Source organism: Bubalus bubalis, chromosome 6 (assembly GCF_019923935.1).
Source record: "Bubalus bubalis isolate 160015118507 breed Murrah chromosome 6, NDDB_SH_1, whole genome shotgun sequence".
Lineage (NCBI taxonomy): Eukaryota > Metazoa > Chordata > Mammalia > Artiodactyla > Bovidae > Bubalus > Bubalus bubalis.
In genome coordinates this window covers 35,762,977-35,779,717 of record NC_059162.1, presented here as the reverse complement: position 1 = coordinate 35,779,717, position 16,741 = coordinate 35,762,977, and the positions used below count along the sequence as shown (strand labels likewise).

Below are 16,741 nucleotides of genomic sequence, written 5' to 3'. Positions count from 1 at the left end.
TTTGAGCATGAGCTGCCTGTTATCCTTGCTTGGTGTCTGCCATAAACACTGTACTTTACTTCAACAGAGTCTGGTGTCAGCAGATTGGCTTTAACACTCTAGGGTGAGTGGACTAAAGTTGGTTCCGTAAGACTACTATCCAAAGAACTATGCATTAAGTTCCTTTCTAAAACAAACGGTCTAATGTACCCTTGTATATAGCTCTGAAATTTGGATCTAGTGAAGTGGTTACATCTGTCCTCCAAAAATTTTTTAAACAATTTTTTAACCATTTTTTTCCTACAAGTCACCCTAAGTGAGTCCCTGGAAAGCAGTCTATGTGCTAACACTTTGGAAAATAAAATAGCTAAAAGACAAAAGATAAAAGGACCTTTCAGCCCTTTTACCTATCAGTAAAAACACTGATAGCAAATAATGCTCCTGGGAAGCAGTTTATTCATACTTAGGAAATCTCAAGCCTTACAGGGAAAAATGATTATTACATTAGTATCTAGAACAGGGAAGATCATCAACTATTTGCTTTCTTTTCAAAAGTGAGAAAAAATGAGAAAGCACTCAAATATACATAATGGAAAGCTATATATATATATATATATATATATATTTTCCCCCCCAAAAAACATAGCATATGGTACCACTTCTTTTGTATTTGTAAGTTTATTCTTCATGACGTTCTAAAAACTTTTGGACAAATAGAAATACCAGAAGAGTTATACCTACAGAAAGCCATCACCTTTAGGATTAAGATACTTTACTACTGATCCACTTTGCCATATTTATCATCAGTAAATTCATTACACCTACCTTTGAATAATTTAAGGGCTCCTAAAAATTTTAGCTATAAAGTACATTGTTAATAGTCAAAAATGTGCTCCTACTGACACACTATAAATGTAGAAGTGCATTTCGTTGGGGGAAAACAGATTAGATAAAAATGCCCATAGAAGAAAAGGAAATATTTTAAAATAATATTTATAAAGTTTAGACAACTTACAGAAACAGAAGTACTATAACTTGTACAACATAAAGAAAAATATTATGTTCACAGTCATATACCCCTACTAAATTGAGCAGAAGTCACTTTAAAATATTATTGCTGAGTCTTTTCTACAAAGAGTATTGTCATGAGAAAGTCAGAACCAATAAAAAAATAAGCCAGATCCCCCCCTTTTTTTTAATGGGCTTAATTTTGTTCTGTACTTAAAAGATTTAAACTGATCTCAGGACACAAGTGAGGCAATTTCTAGCCAGAGGCAACAAAGCTTCTATAAACCTTTTCAAACAGCTCATAAACTGGCATGGCTACCAGGGGTGTGGTTTCAGTTAAAAGCTATAATGCTTTGAAAGCTAAACTTTATAACTAGGTGAACACTGTTTACAATGGGAAAACAAAACACATAATCTAGATTATTTTCCAGCAAGATTACTCTATATTTCATGTTCCACTTGATTTATTATCAAGTTCATATATTGGAAATCCTTTAGCCATGAACGCCTTTACCCACAATAATATGACCATATATAACAAATCTTTGATAACTTAATTGAGGAAAGCACTGCTTAATGGATGAAAAATAATTATATGAAAATAATGAGAGGGTCAACCTCATGATACTAAACGAGAAACAACTGAACGCTCTCAGCAGACAAAAATTGGTCTCCAGAAAAGGCACCTGTTCACAAAGTCCTTAAACTCATTCTTCTCTGATAAAATAGCATTGATATAGAATAAAGAAAAGTATTTTCCCAAATGGGGAGAGCACAAAGTTGTCTAGTTTATGACCTCTCTCACCCCCTCAGAGCAAGCTGTTTTTTTAAGTGCCAGTTTGCTGGTTGATTTTTTCCAGGTTTGGGAGGAAACAGGGAAAGGGTGTTGGAACTGTGAGCATTAACCAAGTACCCTGAGGCTGTTCAGTAAGCAAATAACCAGCTCAACTGCCGACTGGAAAGACGGTGGTACTGATGGTTACTTACCACATGACACTGTCTTAGGTCAATGATTTACACAGTAGACGGTCACCTCCTGGTCACACATTATATACAAAACTCCAAAGAACAAAGGCCAACAATCTGTCTGACTTTCTACTGCAATTCCCACATGCTTTCACAATCACTTAACTAAAGAAATAATTATAGATGTTTAATCACACACCTGGATCCACCGGTCTATGGGTTCTTCGGAGTCCATTGGTCCGTTTCTGTGCAGAAAGACAAAACAAAGACTTTGTGTTATCAAACTGCATTATTTTGCGACACTCTGGAAGTCCAATATATGTTGCACTACCTCCATTTAACACTCCTGTAAAATAGGTAACTAATAAGGACCTACTGTATAGCACAAGGAACTCAACACTCTGTAATGCCCTATGTGGGAAAAGAATCTAAAAAAGAGTGGATATTTGTGTACAGAAGAAACTAACACAACATTGTAAATCAACTAAACTCCATTATAAATTAAAAAAAAAAGAGTATTACTAAATTTGATCAAAACACTCAGTTTCAGTTTCTTTTTACAATTTTTGTTTCTCTAATGTCTTCTACTTGCTAAATCATTGATATGACACTATGGGAAAGAAATACTTTTCATTCACCATCTCTGAGGATTATGACTCACTTTTTTAAGTCATAAAACAGGAATTATGAAAACAAAGCCTAGGAAGCCATTTTTGCTTAGAAAATGCTCCCAGCAAAGAGTTTTAATCTCCAAAATTCTAATGCAGCTTTTTTCAAGGCTGACAGACCACAGACTGGAGAAAGTATACAACCTCCAAACAAAGATCTCAAGCTCTTATTTTGAGCTTGGTAGGGTAGTTTAATTATGAGATTTATGGTAGTTTAATTATGGATCAGTGATATCTGAACACTTTAAGAAACAAAATAGACATGCAGCTTGTAAACCATGAAAGTAAATTCTTATTACAGAAAAGGAATCCATAAGAAAAATTGTGATTATGAAAATTATAGATAAGATGCAAAACAAAAGAGGTTTTAAATCTTTGAAAATGTGTGGTTACATGTTTGATTTTATAAGCATTAAATTCATTCCTACCCAATAACTATTGCAATCTCACTAATTAATAAGAACTTCATTTTCACTTTTGTTATATAACTGAATGCAATGCTCAGTCTATAATTACAATATAATTCAGATTTTCACAAGAGCAATTTTCTTTCTACATGTGTTGGGGTTTTGCCTCTGTATGGAGCCCTGGTTTCATTCAGAGCAGAATTGGTTTTGCCAAGCTCACATTAACTATGGGTTTTTCTTAGGGTTCCCCCTGTTGTTTCTGTTCATAAGTTAAATGGGCCTCAAAGCAGATGTGAAGGTTTCTCAGGTAAAAGCAAACTGGAGAATTATTAAAAATATAAACTTTGCTTTTAACCCAATTACTTTTAAAATGCATTTGTTAAAGCCTACTACTATCATTAAGTCAGCATCGAAGCTACACTGAACAAGCTGGATGGCTGTACTGAGTGAAGAAAGAAAAACTAGTATTAAGAGAGCCTTTCCTTACTCAACGTGAGTGAGAAGAAAATACCACACTGGGCTGCTTAATAGCCAAGCACAAAAAGGGAAAACATGGTAAGTTATAGGCTCATATCCAATAACTTGGAACAAAACGGCCTTCGAAAAAACTTCTAAAATTTTATAAAATGTTTGGACCTCTCTATATAAATGAATATATTTTAAACAGGAAAATATATATTGATGAATGTCTTATGGGTGTTTATTGTCTACATTTCCCTTCATTTGCTTAATGTACAACAGACACTGTCTTTAGACTACTCTTATTCTTCCTACTGTCAAAGTGCTTGGAAGGCCAGAAAGGAATTCACTTTTTGGGTCTTATTCCTACTATCCCAAAGCTAGAACTATTTAAAAATATTAACTTAGAAAGTGAAAACGAGAACTTGAGTTGAAGAGCAACTCTGTAGCACCCTGAAGTTAAGATTAAAATAGGGAACACAGCACAATTATTTAGAGTATGGATTCTAGAATCTGACTGCGTAAGTTCAAATTCAGACCCTCCCTGTCACTTGGCATCTGATTGGGAGCAAGTTAGTTAAAGTCTCTATGCCTATTTCTTCATCTATAAAATAGGGATATTAATACCACCTACTTCATAGCATTTGTGGTGACAAACATGTTAATTCATGCCAAGTGCTTGGAACAGTTCCTGACACGCAGTAAGGACTATTAAGTCAAAGCTTATTATTATTGTCATTATTATTAATTTCATGATATTTTGAATGTTAAAGCTCAGTTCAGTTCAGTTGCTCAATCGTGTCTGACTCTTTGCAACCCCATGAACTGCAGAACGCCAGGCCTTCCTGTCCAACACCAACTCCCAGAGTCCACCCAAACCCATGTCCATTGAGTCAGTGATGCCATCTAACCGTCTCATCCTCTGTCATCCCCTTCTCCTCCTGCCCTCAATCTTTCCCAGCATCAGGGTCTTTTCCAATCAGTCAGCTCTTCACATCAGGTGGCCAAAGTACTGGAGTTTCAGCTTCAACATCACTCCTTCCAATGAACACCCAGGACTGATCTCCTTTAGGATGGACTGGTTGGATCTCGTCGCAGTCCAAGGACTCTCAAGAGTCTTCTCCAACACCACATTTCAAAAGCATCAATTCTTCTGTGCTCAGCTTTCTTTATAGTCCAACTCTCACATCCATAACATGACCACTGGAAAAACCATATCCTTGACTAGATGGACCTTTGTTGACAAAGCAATGTCTCTGCTTTTTATATGCTGTCTAGGTTGGTCATAACTTTCCCTCCAAGGAGTAAGCATCTTTTAATTTCATGGCTTCAATCACCATTTGCAGTGATTTTGGAACCCAGAAAAACAAAGTCAGCCACTGTTTCCACTGTTTCCCCATCTATTTCCCATGAAGCGATGGGACCAGATGCCATGATCTTCGTTTTCTGAATGTTGAGCTTTAAGCCAACTTTTTCACTCTCCTCTTTCACTTTCATCAAGAGGCTCTTTAGTTCTTCTTCACTTTCTGTCATAAGGGTGGTGTCATCTGCATATCCGAGGTGATTGATCATTCTCCTGGCAATCTTGATTCCAGCTTGTGCTTCCTCCAGCCCAGCGTTTCTCATGATGTATTCGGCATATAAGTTAAATAAGCAGGGTGACAATATACAGCCTTGACGTACTCCTTTTCCTATTTGGAACCAGTCTGTTGTTTCATGTCCACTTCTAACTGTTGCTTCCTGACCTGAATACAGATTTCTTATTTGGCAGGTACGGTGGTCTGGTATTCCCATCTCTTTCAGAATTTTCCTCAGTTTATTGAGATACACACAGTCAAAGGCTTTGGAATAGTCAATAAAGCAGAAATAGATGTTTTTCTGGAACTCTCTTCCTTTTTCCATGATCTGGTGGATGTTGGCAATTTGATCTCTGGTTCCTCTGCCTTTTCTAAAACCAGCTTGAACATCAGGAAGTTCATGGTTCACGTATTGCTGAAGCCTGGCTTGGAGAATTTTGAGCATTGCTTTACTAGCGTGTGAGATGAGTGCAATTGTGCGGTAGTTTGAGCATTCTTTGGCATTGCCTTTCTTTGGGATTGGAATGAAAACTGACTTTTTCCAGTCCTGTGGCCACTGCTGAGTTTTCCAAATTTGCTGGCATACTGAGTGCAGCACTTTCACAGCATCATCTTTCAGGATTTGAAACAGCTCACCTGGAATTCCATCCCCTCCTACAGCTTTGTTCGTAGTGATTCTTCCTAAGACCCACTTGACTTCACATTCCAGGATGTCTGGCTCTAGGTGAGTGATCACACCATCGTGATTACCTGGGTCGTGAAAATCTTTTTTGTACAGTTCTCCTGTGTATTCTTGCCACCTCTTCTTAATAAGATCAGGTAAATGATAATTTTTTTCTATTAAAGTACTGTACTACTACTATATTTTAGGTTTTTCCTCCTGCAAGTCGTTGGAAAACAGTGACCCTGAAAGCAAACTTTTCTACAGGAAAAGTAGGCAGTGGAACAAAACTATGATTTGGTACATTGAAAAAAAGAGAGAACGAGAAAATTTTAGCAATTTAGATCAAGTGCATTTTGAGAGTTTGAGATTTATTACAGTTTAAAAGCACCTAAAAATATTTTATATATTCTAAAAAATTTTGAAATGTTTAGAACACATTTACACAATTTCAAAAGGCAAATTTCAATTGTTCTTCTGTCATATCCCATCCAAAATACTCCTCTCCTCAGCATATATTCTCAAAACCTTATATTCTCAAAAGCGTGAGACAGAGCTGGACAAGACCCATCTCAGGAGGAAGAGAGGGGTCCATCAAGTAGCCACCCTAGGAGCTCTCGGTGATCCCCCTCCCCCATGAGATCAGGACGATCAGTCTTCAGAACATTCTCAAACTTCTTTTGATTTACCAAGAAGTGGGAGGTGGGAGGGAGGGGACAACAAACCAACCTAATTTTATATCTAGCTTCATTATCTATTACCTTGCCTTTCTCTAAAAGTAATATCTGTATTGCCCAAGAACCTCCCTTCTCGTCTCTTTTGGGAGAAACCTAATTCTCTCTGTTGATTTTACAAACAAAACAAGGAAAGATTCATTTGCTATACGAAACCGGCTTTGGTTCCTCTACTTAAAAGGCAGAAAAACCTACATTAAGGAATAGATCGGAAGTATACATACATACACTAAATACTGATAGATATGTAATGACAACCTTGCTTTCTAGAGCCAGAAGTTGCTTCTGAAGGTCCACTCCAAAATGGGAATCTGGAAGAACATCCCAGGTTAGGAAGATGGATCCTGTGGCTACTGAAAACTGACCTACCTTGAGAATGAAGTATAAATTAAAAACTCATAATCATTGTTATTGAAAGGGGAAGAGAATAGGACAAATTGGTCCATGGAGGAAAAAGAAGACCTCCAACAGAGAAGGGGAAGAAATCACGGAGCTTACAAAAGGGTTTCATTGTTTACTTTCGGAAAGACTCCCAAACATCACATAAGCATCTGTGTTAAGAGTGAATACACCTTTCACAAAGTCGTAGTGGGGAGGTATGGAGTGAAAGATGTTTCTTAACATTCTTTTGCTACAGTTTTTCCTTATGCTAAGCTAAAGTTTCCAAATAGGTTGGCCAGTATAAGATTTCACCATAATTATCCATTCAAAGTAGAGATTATTAGCAGAATCACACATTAAATAAAAATTACACTTATTATAATCAAAAGTTAAGCAAGTCACTAAAACACAGATGCTACATTAAAAAAAAATCAATGTGAAAATGAATTCTTTTCATAATAGCCTTAATGTGTAATTTTTAAGAGTATTAAATGCCTGGAGAGCATTTTTTTGTATCATTATTTTGTACCAGTGTGAAAATTATTAACCACTTATTATTAGCACACTTTCTTTTCTATAAATATGCCCGTTTCTCATTACTTAAATAAAATCAAGTCAAATCATCTTCCCTGGGGGGCGGAAAATACATCTAACAGTATAAATGTAAAGAAATATTGAGTTTCAGTTCAAAGCTCTACAAGAATATCTGTCTCAATAATCTAATAATAGTGTGAGAGAAGAAAAAGAAGGCTACTTTCTAAGATCTTCACTCGCACTGCTGGAAGAACCCTTATAGTCCTGATGAAAAATCTTACCTGTCAACTAAACACTAAAAAAAGTTTACATTAATTATTTTAGCCCTAGCAGAACTTACATGACCTATTTTTAAAATATTATTATCCTGTTATGCATTCCTTGAGCTAGATTCTAAAGTCTAAAATATAGCCGACAGGTAACACTGAAAGGGTACACGTGAATTTTCTCACATCACATTTTTGGTTCCCAATATGCACAAATTACGTGCTGATGCAAAAAAGTGAAAGCAGTTACCTCTTGTTTGACTTATTGCTGTACTTTTCATTATTTTTAGCAACTATGTAAATACCAGTCTATTAAAAACATGCTAATATTATACCACTCTTCATCAGATATAATTGTATATGCTAAAATGCTTTGATAAAGAAAGTACTTGTCTTTATACTGAAATTCTCAGATTACTGTATTTCAGGTTCATATTACTAATCACAGAACTTTTACATTTTAGTTTTCTTTGTTAGGATTTTTGGGGGAGGTCAGGTAAGAAATATATTACTTTTGGCTGAAGGCCAAGACACTAGTTGCCTATTATCTGCCACATTTTTCATTCTTTTCTATTTTCTTAAAAGCGCTTTATTCTGAGAGGTGACAGGGATCTCGTACTTCTAAGCCATCAGACCTCAGAATCTGTTAAACCAAAGGAAATGTTCTCAGATTCTGATTTGATCAAGAAGACATGATACAAATCATGATTTTGCTCAGGTGGAAAACTGGCAGAAACATACAGGTACATCCTTAGAAGAATGCTGGAACTTCTTAGTCTTAGTGAGTGTCAGGTAGCGACCTTGTTTTATCCTAGGATGAGGGCCACCCTTTCTCCTGTCCCAGCAGGATCCAAAAGATTTATTCCAAGGGAATGCCTTCAGATGCATTAAGTTTTATAAGCCTCGGGGTTTGTGGAATTCTGTAGCTGCAAACAAAGAGAAAGGTACCTCCACCCGATTAGTGCTACAACATTGCTACAGTATCTATCTGAAATTTACCTGAATAAATGAGTACCTAAGATTCTGAAATGCGCATCTTACACACATTCTTAGATGAAATATTCACATTTTTCCTCTAAGATCTTCAGATGGTATCTGAAAACTCCTCTTATTTAACCTGTGCATTTCACTCAAAAGCACTTGATTACTCGCTCTAGATCTGTTGCTATCCATTTTAAAAGGTACATTTAACATTTTAGGGGTTTGAGCCTGCTTTAGTTAGCAAACAATCTGAAATGCAAAAGTTATATAAGAAAAATGTAAACGTTAATCTTACCTCGGATGGTTTGAGCGTCCCTTGTTCTGAAACAAATGTAAAAATTGGCATTGTCAGTGAAGTTGTTTTGTTTAGTTAGCAACCTTAGCTAGTTCTCTGCAGCGTGGTAGAACACTACTGCTTTGTTTTCCTAATGATACCTGTTAATATATTTCCAAGGTCCCTCAGGCTGGGCTAGTAATTGTTTTGCAACCAGGTTCTCTTGCCTTATTGGCTGTCAGGGAAGTGATTCATACTACTAAATGACTTCTAGGTTAAGCTTAACTTTTTCAATTGTTTATTAAGCAATTTCAATCCAACCACATAAAGCTCCTTGAAACAGGGACTTGCACCAAGTTTATGTACATAAGAGAAAGCTAGGTGGGAGCCTTTCTTTCAACATACCCAGTTTTAAGAATCTAAACACAACACGTTACAAACATATTATAACTGCCTATATTACAATTACTATAACAATTGCAAATTTAACACATACAATTTGCATATGAATTTTGCATTAAGTGGCTGTTTCTTCTAGTTTTATTTGGGGGGAGGGATACAGATCGATTTAAAGATGAAAATTAAAAATGGACAAGATTCAATCCCAATGCTAATTTTCTTTACATCCCAGTTTACCTGTTTAGAAATAGAAATGACAAACTCCATTACATTTCAATTCCTGCAAATGACTAACAGTTAGGAAGGGCCCTGAGATATGCAAGAGAGTAACTTGGCAGAGGGCAAAGGGTATCTCTGAGAGGAAAGACACACTACACGTGGAAAAGCTGGTGGGGAATATTTTTGTTTCCTTCCCCCATATCCAGGAGTACTTATGCATATTATAATTTCTCCAGACTGTAGAAAAACATCTCATCATTTTGAGCCTATGTTATATTTTTGCCAACCAAAATGATCCTCTGAAGAAGGATCTGAGAAGAGAAGACACTGATGGGAACATCAGGAGAGAAAGGGTAGTTCTAAAAGAGGGCTCTGTAGACTGAATGAACCTCTAATAGAGGTTCCAAGAAGCCTCAGAACCAGAGTTCAAGGGGAAAAGTACCAGAACACCTGAGTAGCTGTCAGATTGCTTTACACAGGAAGACTGCCTGGGGCATGGAACAGGAGGTTTGGGGCCCTTCTGTTTTTTAAAGGACTATATCTGATTAATGGAACTGAAGAGGCATGAGCAAAAAGTCACCTTTCTGGAGAAAAGCAAAGCCTGCATTTCTTTTTCAATGTCAACTCTATCATCCTAACTTTCCTACATAACTGCTATGAAGGCATTTTTGCCAGGTCTGAAGTTGGCCTTTACAAAGGACAAAAAGCTATTTCCTTTCTCCTCTCTGCTAGAAATAGGCAAAGTTTCAGAAGAAAGATTGCCTAAGAGAAGTTGTGTAGGGAGAGGGTCTATGAAAGTGCCATTTGGCTGGATACTGTGCCCAAACTGAGAACCCAGGTTAGGTGGACTCAGGTTCCTAACAGACAAGCTGTGATACCTGTTACACTGGTTTAACCAGAAAGACCTAAAAGCCAGAAAAGCCCTACTTCTTCCCTCTTCTCCTGTGAGTTACAGAAAGAGCCTGAACTGGAAATCACAGACAGCAAGAAGCACCAAACAGGAGGAGAGTTTACATTTTCCATCCAAGCAGCTGAGGAAAGCTTTGCTATTTCCAGATGACCTCTCAATGGGAAAATCTCCTGTCTTTCAAGGTCGGTGTTTAAAACTGAGAGTGCATCTTAATTTTAATTCAGAAATATTTTTTTCTGACACTGCACAGAATTGTTGTTATGTCCTGGTGAAGTTGATCTGTTACAATATGTTTAAATATATTTTATTTTTAGCATAAAACCTAGGATAGCCCACATGGCAGTAGTTGGCACATCACATTCCAGTAGTGCTCTGGGTTTCCTCAGGAAGACGAAATGACTGTATCTAAAGAGATGGGAATACCAGACCACCTGACCTGCCTCTTGAGAAATTTGTATGCAGGTCAGGAAGCAAGAGTTAGAACTGGACATGGAACAACAGACTGGTTCCAAATAGGAAAAGGAGTATGTCAAGGCTGTATATTGTAACCCTGCTTATTTAGCTTATATGCAGAGTACATCATGAGAAACGCTGGACTGGAAGAAACACAAGCTGGAATCAAGATTGCTGGGAGAAATATCAATAACCTCAGATATGCAGATGACACCACCCTTATGGCAGAAAGTGAAGAGGAACTAAAAAGTCTCTTGATGAAGGTGAAACAGGAGAGTGAAAAAGTTGGATTAAAACTCAACATTCAGAAAACAAAGATCATGGCATCTGGTCCCATCACTTCATGGGAAATAGATGGGGAAACAGTGGAAACAGTGTCAGACTTTATTTTTCTGGGCTCCAAAATCACTGCAGATGGTGACTGCAGCCATGAAATTAAAAGACACTTACTCCTTGGAAAGAAAGTTATGACCAACCTAGATAGCATATTCAAAAGCAGAGACATTACTTTGCCAACAAAGGTTCGTCTAGTCAAGGCTATGGTTTTTCCAGTAATCATGTATGGATGTGAGAGTTGGACTCTGAAGAAAGCTGAGCGCCAAAGAATTGATGCTTTTGAACTGTGGTGTTGGAGAAGACTCTTGAGAGTCCCTTGGACTGCAAGGAGATCCAACCAGTCCATTCTGAAGGAGATCAGCCCTGGGATTTCTTTGGAAGGAATGATGCTAAAGCTGAAACTCCAGTACTTTGGCCACCTCATGCAAAGAGTTGACTCATTGGAAAAGACTCTGATGCTGGGAGGGATTGGGGGCAGGAGGAGAAAGGGACGACAGAGGATGAGATAGCTGGATGGCATCACTGACTCGATGGACGTGAGTCTGAGTGAACTCGGGGAGTTGGTGATGGACACGGACGGAGGCCTGGCGTGCTGCGATTCATGGGGTCGCAAAGAGTCGGACATGACTGAGCGTCTGAACTGAACTGAACTGAACTGAAGGTGATGATCTAGCTATGCATATACCTGCACATCTTTACCTAGAAAACAGATCCAGGGAACAGAAGCTGCTCATTTACAAGCCCTTTCTGTCTTGCTGCTCAGTTCAAGCCAGCCAGCTGCAGGCATGAGTGAGCACTGAGCACAAAACACAAAGCAGGTAAGGTCCAGGCAAGGTATGAATGGACTGGTCAAGTAAGGAAAAAACTAGACTTGGCTACCACTATACCCAACACTCCCTCCTTAATTCTCCTGCTGCCTATTATCTCCTGTTTTCCTTCTTTGCATCTCATCAAGCTTTCCTCCTAATTCTTATTGAATGTACCTGCTCTTCACAAAGGCTCCTCTGTGTAACCCAGATTGGAAAGTGGACAAGGGGCTTTGTGCTGGATACAACTCCAACTCTGAGGGCCTGAGTCTTTAATGGGGAGTTACCCTTTCCTTGCCCCCACTCCCTGTCCTCCTGGCCACCACAGCACCCCCACCCTCCCCACTGCCATCCAGAAAAGAGGCTCATTTCTTCCATGGACGTGGCATAGTGCAGTTCACACTGTGATCTGCTCATGCTGGGCAGAGCACATAAATAGTGGCTCTTAAAAGTCTGAGGTTTTATTTAGTCATATTTCATGGCAGGGTTCTGTAAATATTCTGAGGAGAGGGCAAAAGCCAAAGGACTAGAAATAACTCTTAGAATCTGTTCTGAGTTCAGAAATTCTTAACCAGGCTCCTTTTATTTATACTTTTGTACTTGTTCCAGTGGTTGTGCCATCAGACTGACTGGCCCCTTTACAAACACGATCTAAATTCTGATAACCATATGAACACAGCAGCTATAAATTTTACAAAAATAACAGTGATGAGAGAGCAGAAAACCCAACCGCAACACACTGTTTCATACATGTTTAAAGTAAAAGTCAATTCTGGACGGGAAAATAGAATAACCTCTTCTGATGATGTATTCTATGGAAAAGTTGCTCTGATTTTGAAATCTACAACACCATCCTTCATTTCCTCTTGATATGTACCCAAAGCTCTTTGGCGGGCACTCGGAGCTCTAAAACACTCTCTGTGCATCACAGTTCCACATCAGGATGAGGATAATAAGAGCTGATGACTACCAAATTTATTTGGCTGAACTCTGACCAAATAGAAAGATGGGTGCTTGAGATATGACAAAAGATCTCTCTTTTACTGTCTCTTTTTCTTCTGGAAATTTCCTTAGAATGGTAATTCAATTCTTCAAGTTTCCAAAAGTTTTTAATCCTCAACTTGCCCTGCAGCCGATTTCTCAGGCTCCTATTGATCAAACTATAAAATGTTCTTACCCTTTCAAGAACCTTTCTAGATGGTGACTCACAGGCCCTGAAGGGGTTTATACCTCGTGTTCTTTCATCATGTCCCAACGGGCTTAATGTAATTCAGAGAAGGGCTGTTACTGAGGAGCTTGGAGCCTGAGCAGAACTCCATCTTCAGCCCAAGCACAGTGCTCGTATTTGTGTAAGACAAATGATTTTCACTGAGACTTCAGACTCATATCATTCATTTCTTTAAACATAAATTTCAGTCCTATTATATTTGTTTTCCAATACAAGTGGCTCTCAATGCATACATTATTACACAACCAGCTTTGTCTCTTGTCTGAAGTTCTATTTCTTAAGACTAAACAAATTGGTGCCCAGTAAGATCATTTGTCTCAAAAGGGATCACAGGAAAGTAATTACCAGGAGAGCCTTTGAAGGTTCTTCATCATCGTGGCTAGTATTCTATTTTTATGAAACATTAAAACTGAAAGGCAGTAGGACTGATCAAATTTTGGAGGAAGTTGCGCAAACCCTATTTTCACCACTCAGATCTACAGCAATATTCTGAAAAAACAAAAACATAACTACTTGGAAAGACGCTTTGATTTCAGGTCTTTTCAGGAGCTCTAACAAGGACCCAACCATATAAGAGTTTTCAGTTCACTCTAACAATTATTAATGTAAGATTGGTGGTGGTGGTTTAGTCGCTAAGTCATGTCTGACTCTTGCAACCTCACAGACTGTAACCTGTCAGGCTCCTCTGTCCATGGAATTTCCCAGGCAAGAACACTGGAATGGGTTGCCATCTCTATCATTAAATTGACCCAAATAATTAAATGGAAGGAATAAGAACTACTCTAGAATATTAAATTGTCTCAATAAGTTAAAAAAGATAACTAATTTATATAAAAGACTTTAAATAATGTTAAATAGAACCAAAGTCATTTTTTGGTTATGAAATCAATGATTAAGCTTCAGTTTATGTAAAAGTCATGTGATAAAATGCCTAGTGGTAGAAGGATAAAATAAAATTATATTCTAAAATTTATCTCTTATGATAAAACATTGCAGTGTGCTGTGCTTAGTCGCTCAGTTGTGTCCAACTATTTGTGACCCCATGGACTGTAGCCACCAGGCTCCTCTGTCCGTGGGGATTCTCTAGGCAAGAAGACTAGAGTGGGTTGCCATGCCCTGCTCCAGGGGATCTTCACAATCCAGGGATTGAAGCCAGGTCTGTCGCATTGCAGGCAGATTCTTTACCATCTGAACCACCAGGGATGCCCAAGAATACTGGAGTGGGTAGCTTACCCCATTTCTCCAGGGGATCTTCCTGACCCAGGAAACAAACTAGGGTCTCCTGCACTGCAGTGGATTCTTTACCAGCTAAGTCAGCAGGGAAGCCCAAATACTGCAATACTATTTATAAAAGAGCTATTTCAGATGGCAATTTGGGGTGCAGGTTCTAGGTAACAATCTTGCAGGTTTAAGCCATGATGACACCAAGGCTACTTTTAGGGATGGCTGCAGCAGCAGCAGCAACCTGGCCCAGATAAAAGAGTGATGCAACAGATAAGCAAATGGGGCTCTGCTTCAGTTAAATATTAGAGCATCTGAGGCTTGCATTTCCCCTAAAGGAAAAGAGGAATTAAACCGAAGTCATCTGCTCCAGCAATATTTGCCTTCCAATGTTACTTTCTTTGTTTAAAACAAGAGAATGTAAAGCAAGCCATGTTGATCAACATCAAGTTAAGAAGCGGACAAGAGGAGTTTAGCCATATACTGCAACAAGGAAAAAACACAAATGCCCCCAAAGGTTGCAGTCTAGGGCTAGACCTCCATGGTAGCATAGTGTGAGAAAGAAACGCCACTCTAGAATTACATCAGTTTTGCAGTGACTTGTTGAGAAAGTCTCACATAATGGAGTTCATACTTATTCATTATAAGGTTGGAAAGTTTTGGCAGCACACCTCAGAATCCATGTACATGTTGATCTGAGGTTGCCATGGTGAATGTGAAGAAGTCAACTCAAGTTCAGCAAAAAAGAGATTAGAACTGCCTTCTCTTTATATCTATGCAAATCCTCAAATGTTAAGACATAAACTAATCACCCAACCTTCAAATTTGTTTCCAAGTCGTAGTTTGTCTTAGAAAAAAAATAAACTTAAAGGACCCTTTTAAACACTTGAAATGTACTTGAGTTAATAATCTATCATAGTCAAATATTAATACGAATGAATTACTTTTAGAAATGAACTGCATTTTTGCCAACTAACTATTATTTTGAGGATGAATGAAGACTAGACAAATTTAAGGGATATAGAGTATGAAATATAAAAGGTTTCTGAACCCAGGGAAGACAACATCCAAAGAAGACATAATTTCCACAGACACAAAAAAAGAACCATCTAAGAGCTATTTCAAATGCTTAATGGTTAGTATCTTTACCACATCCAACACTATCAAGGATTGTAGTTCAGTTAAAATATTCCTATTTAGGAAGGAGTAACAACATGATGGTCAACACCTTGACTTTGGACTGGATATTAAAGGATAGATACAAAAGATGAGAAACACATTCCCTATGGTGAATGTGCATTTCCTTTCTACTAAAGGAAATAACAAGGGGAGGAGGGAATTCTCTGACAGTCCAGTGGTTGGGACACCGCAAATTCACTGCCGAGGGTCTGGGAACAAGATCCCATAAGCCACATGATATGGTCAAGATAAAATAGAATAAAATGCTACAAACTTTCATTAAAAAAAAAAGGCTGTTGTTAGAGGATGGGTACTCATTGTGAAAAACTCTTAAAAAATAAAATTGAAATTAAAATGGTCAGAGACAGTAGTGCTCACCAAAAAGTTCATGGGTTCCACTACTTGTCCAGCTGCCCTTGTAATTAAGTTGAGGCCAGGTGACTGGTTTTAACCAATGGACTTCTAATGCTAAAAAATGGAATATCTCACTTCCAGTTCAAAGGTCTTAAAAGCAGCAAGCCCAGGAGTCACATGTTGAATTCATGGTCATAAGATGGAACTAGCTTGGATCCATAAGCCATTACTTATAAGGCAAGGACCCACAACAAATACTACATGTGTGAAAAACAAACTTTTATGTGTTAAAACCATTGGGATTTGGGGTTTTTGGTTGCCACGATACAGCCTAACCTTGGCAAAGACATAAAACCGATACACAAACTAATTAGAGAACAATTTTTTTTTAAGATAAGAGAACAATTTAATGCAGACAACTATTAGATGGGTAGAGTAAGGTTAAAAGATTGGCAGAGATTGGAGAGGAAGTATTAATAAAAGAGGGTAATCTTGGAACTGTAGGGAGAAAATGGAGCACATCTCAGGGAGAGGAAACACTAAGAGCCAAGCAAAAATTCTAAAAATTGGGACCAAATGGAACAGGAAGTAAATTCCTCCAGAAATAGAGATATTTTTGTCATTAGGTGTCCCATGAGCCTGGTTGTCTTCTTGCTACTTATTAACCTAACCCAATGTCCCTTGTCAAAGGCTTAGTGATCAATGCTCAGGGTGTGAATTTTAACTTGAATAAATACTATA

The 16,741-nt window shown here is 38.0% G+C and overlaps 1 protein-coding gene across 9 annotated transcripts in view; it reads right to left on the bottom strand.

Moving 5' to 3' along the window:
- VAV3 (vav guanine nucleotide exchange factor 3) overlaps nucleotides 1–16,741 on the bottom strand; it is a 643,747-nt gene that overhangs the window by 139,642 nt on the left and 487,364 nt on the right. For all 9 annotated transcript variants that reach the window (XM_044944623.2, XM_044944624.2, XM_044944626.2 and 6 more), the window contains 2 exons: nucleotides 8,917–8,942; nucleotides 2,153–2,198 (listed from right to left, as the gene is read on the bottom strand). In XM_044944623.2, coding sequence (XP_044800558.1) covers nucleotides 2,153–2,198; nucleotides 8,917–8,942 — 72 coding nt within the window. The remainder of the gene's footprint in view (nucleotides 1–2,152; nucleotides 2,199–8,916; nucleotides 8,943–16,741) is intronic.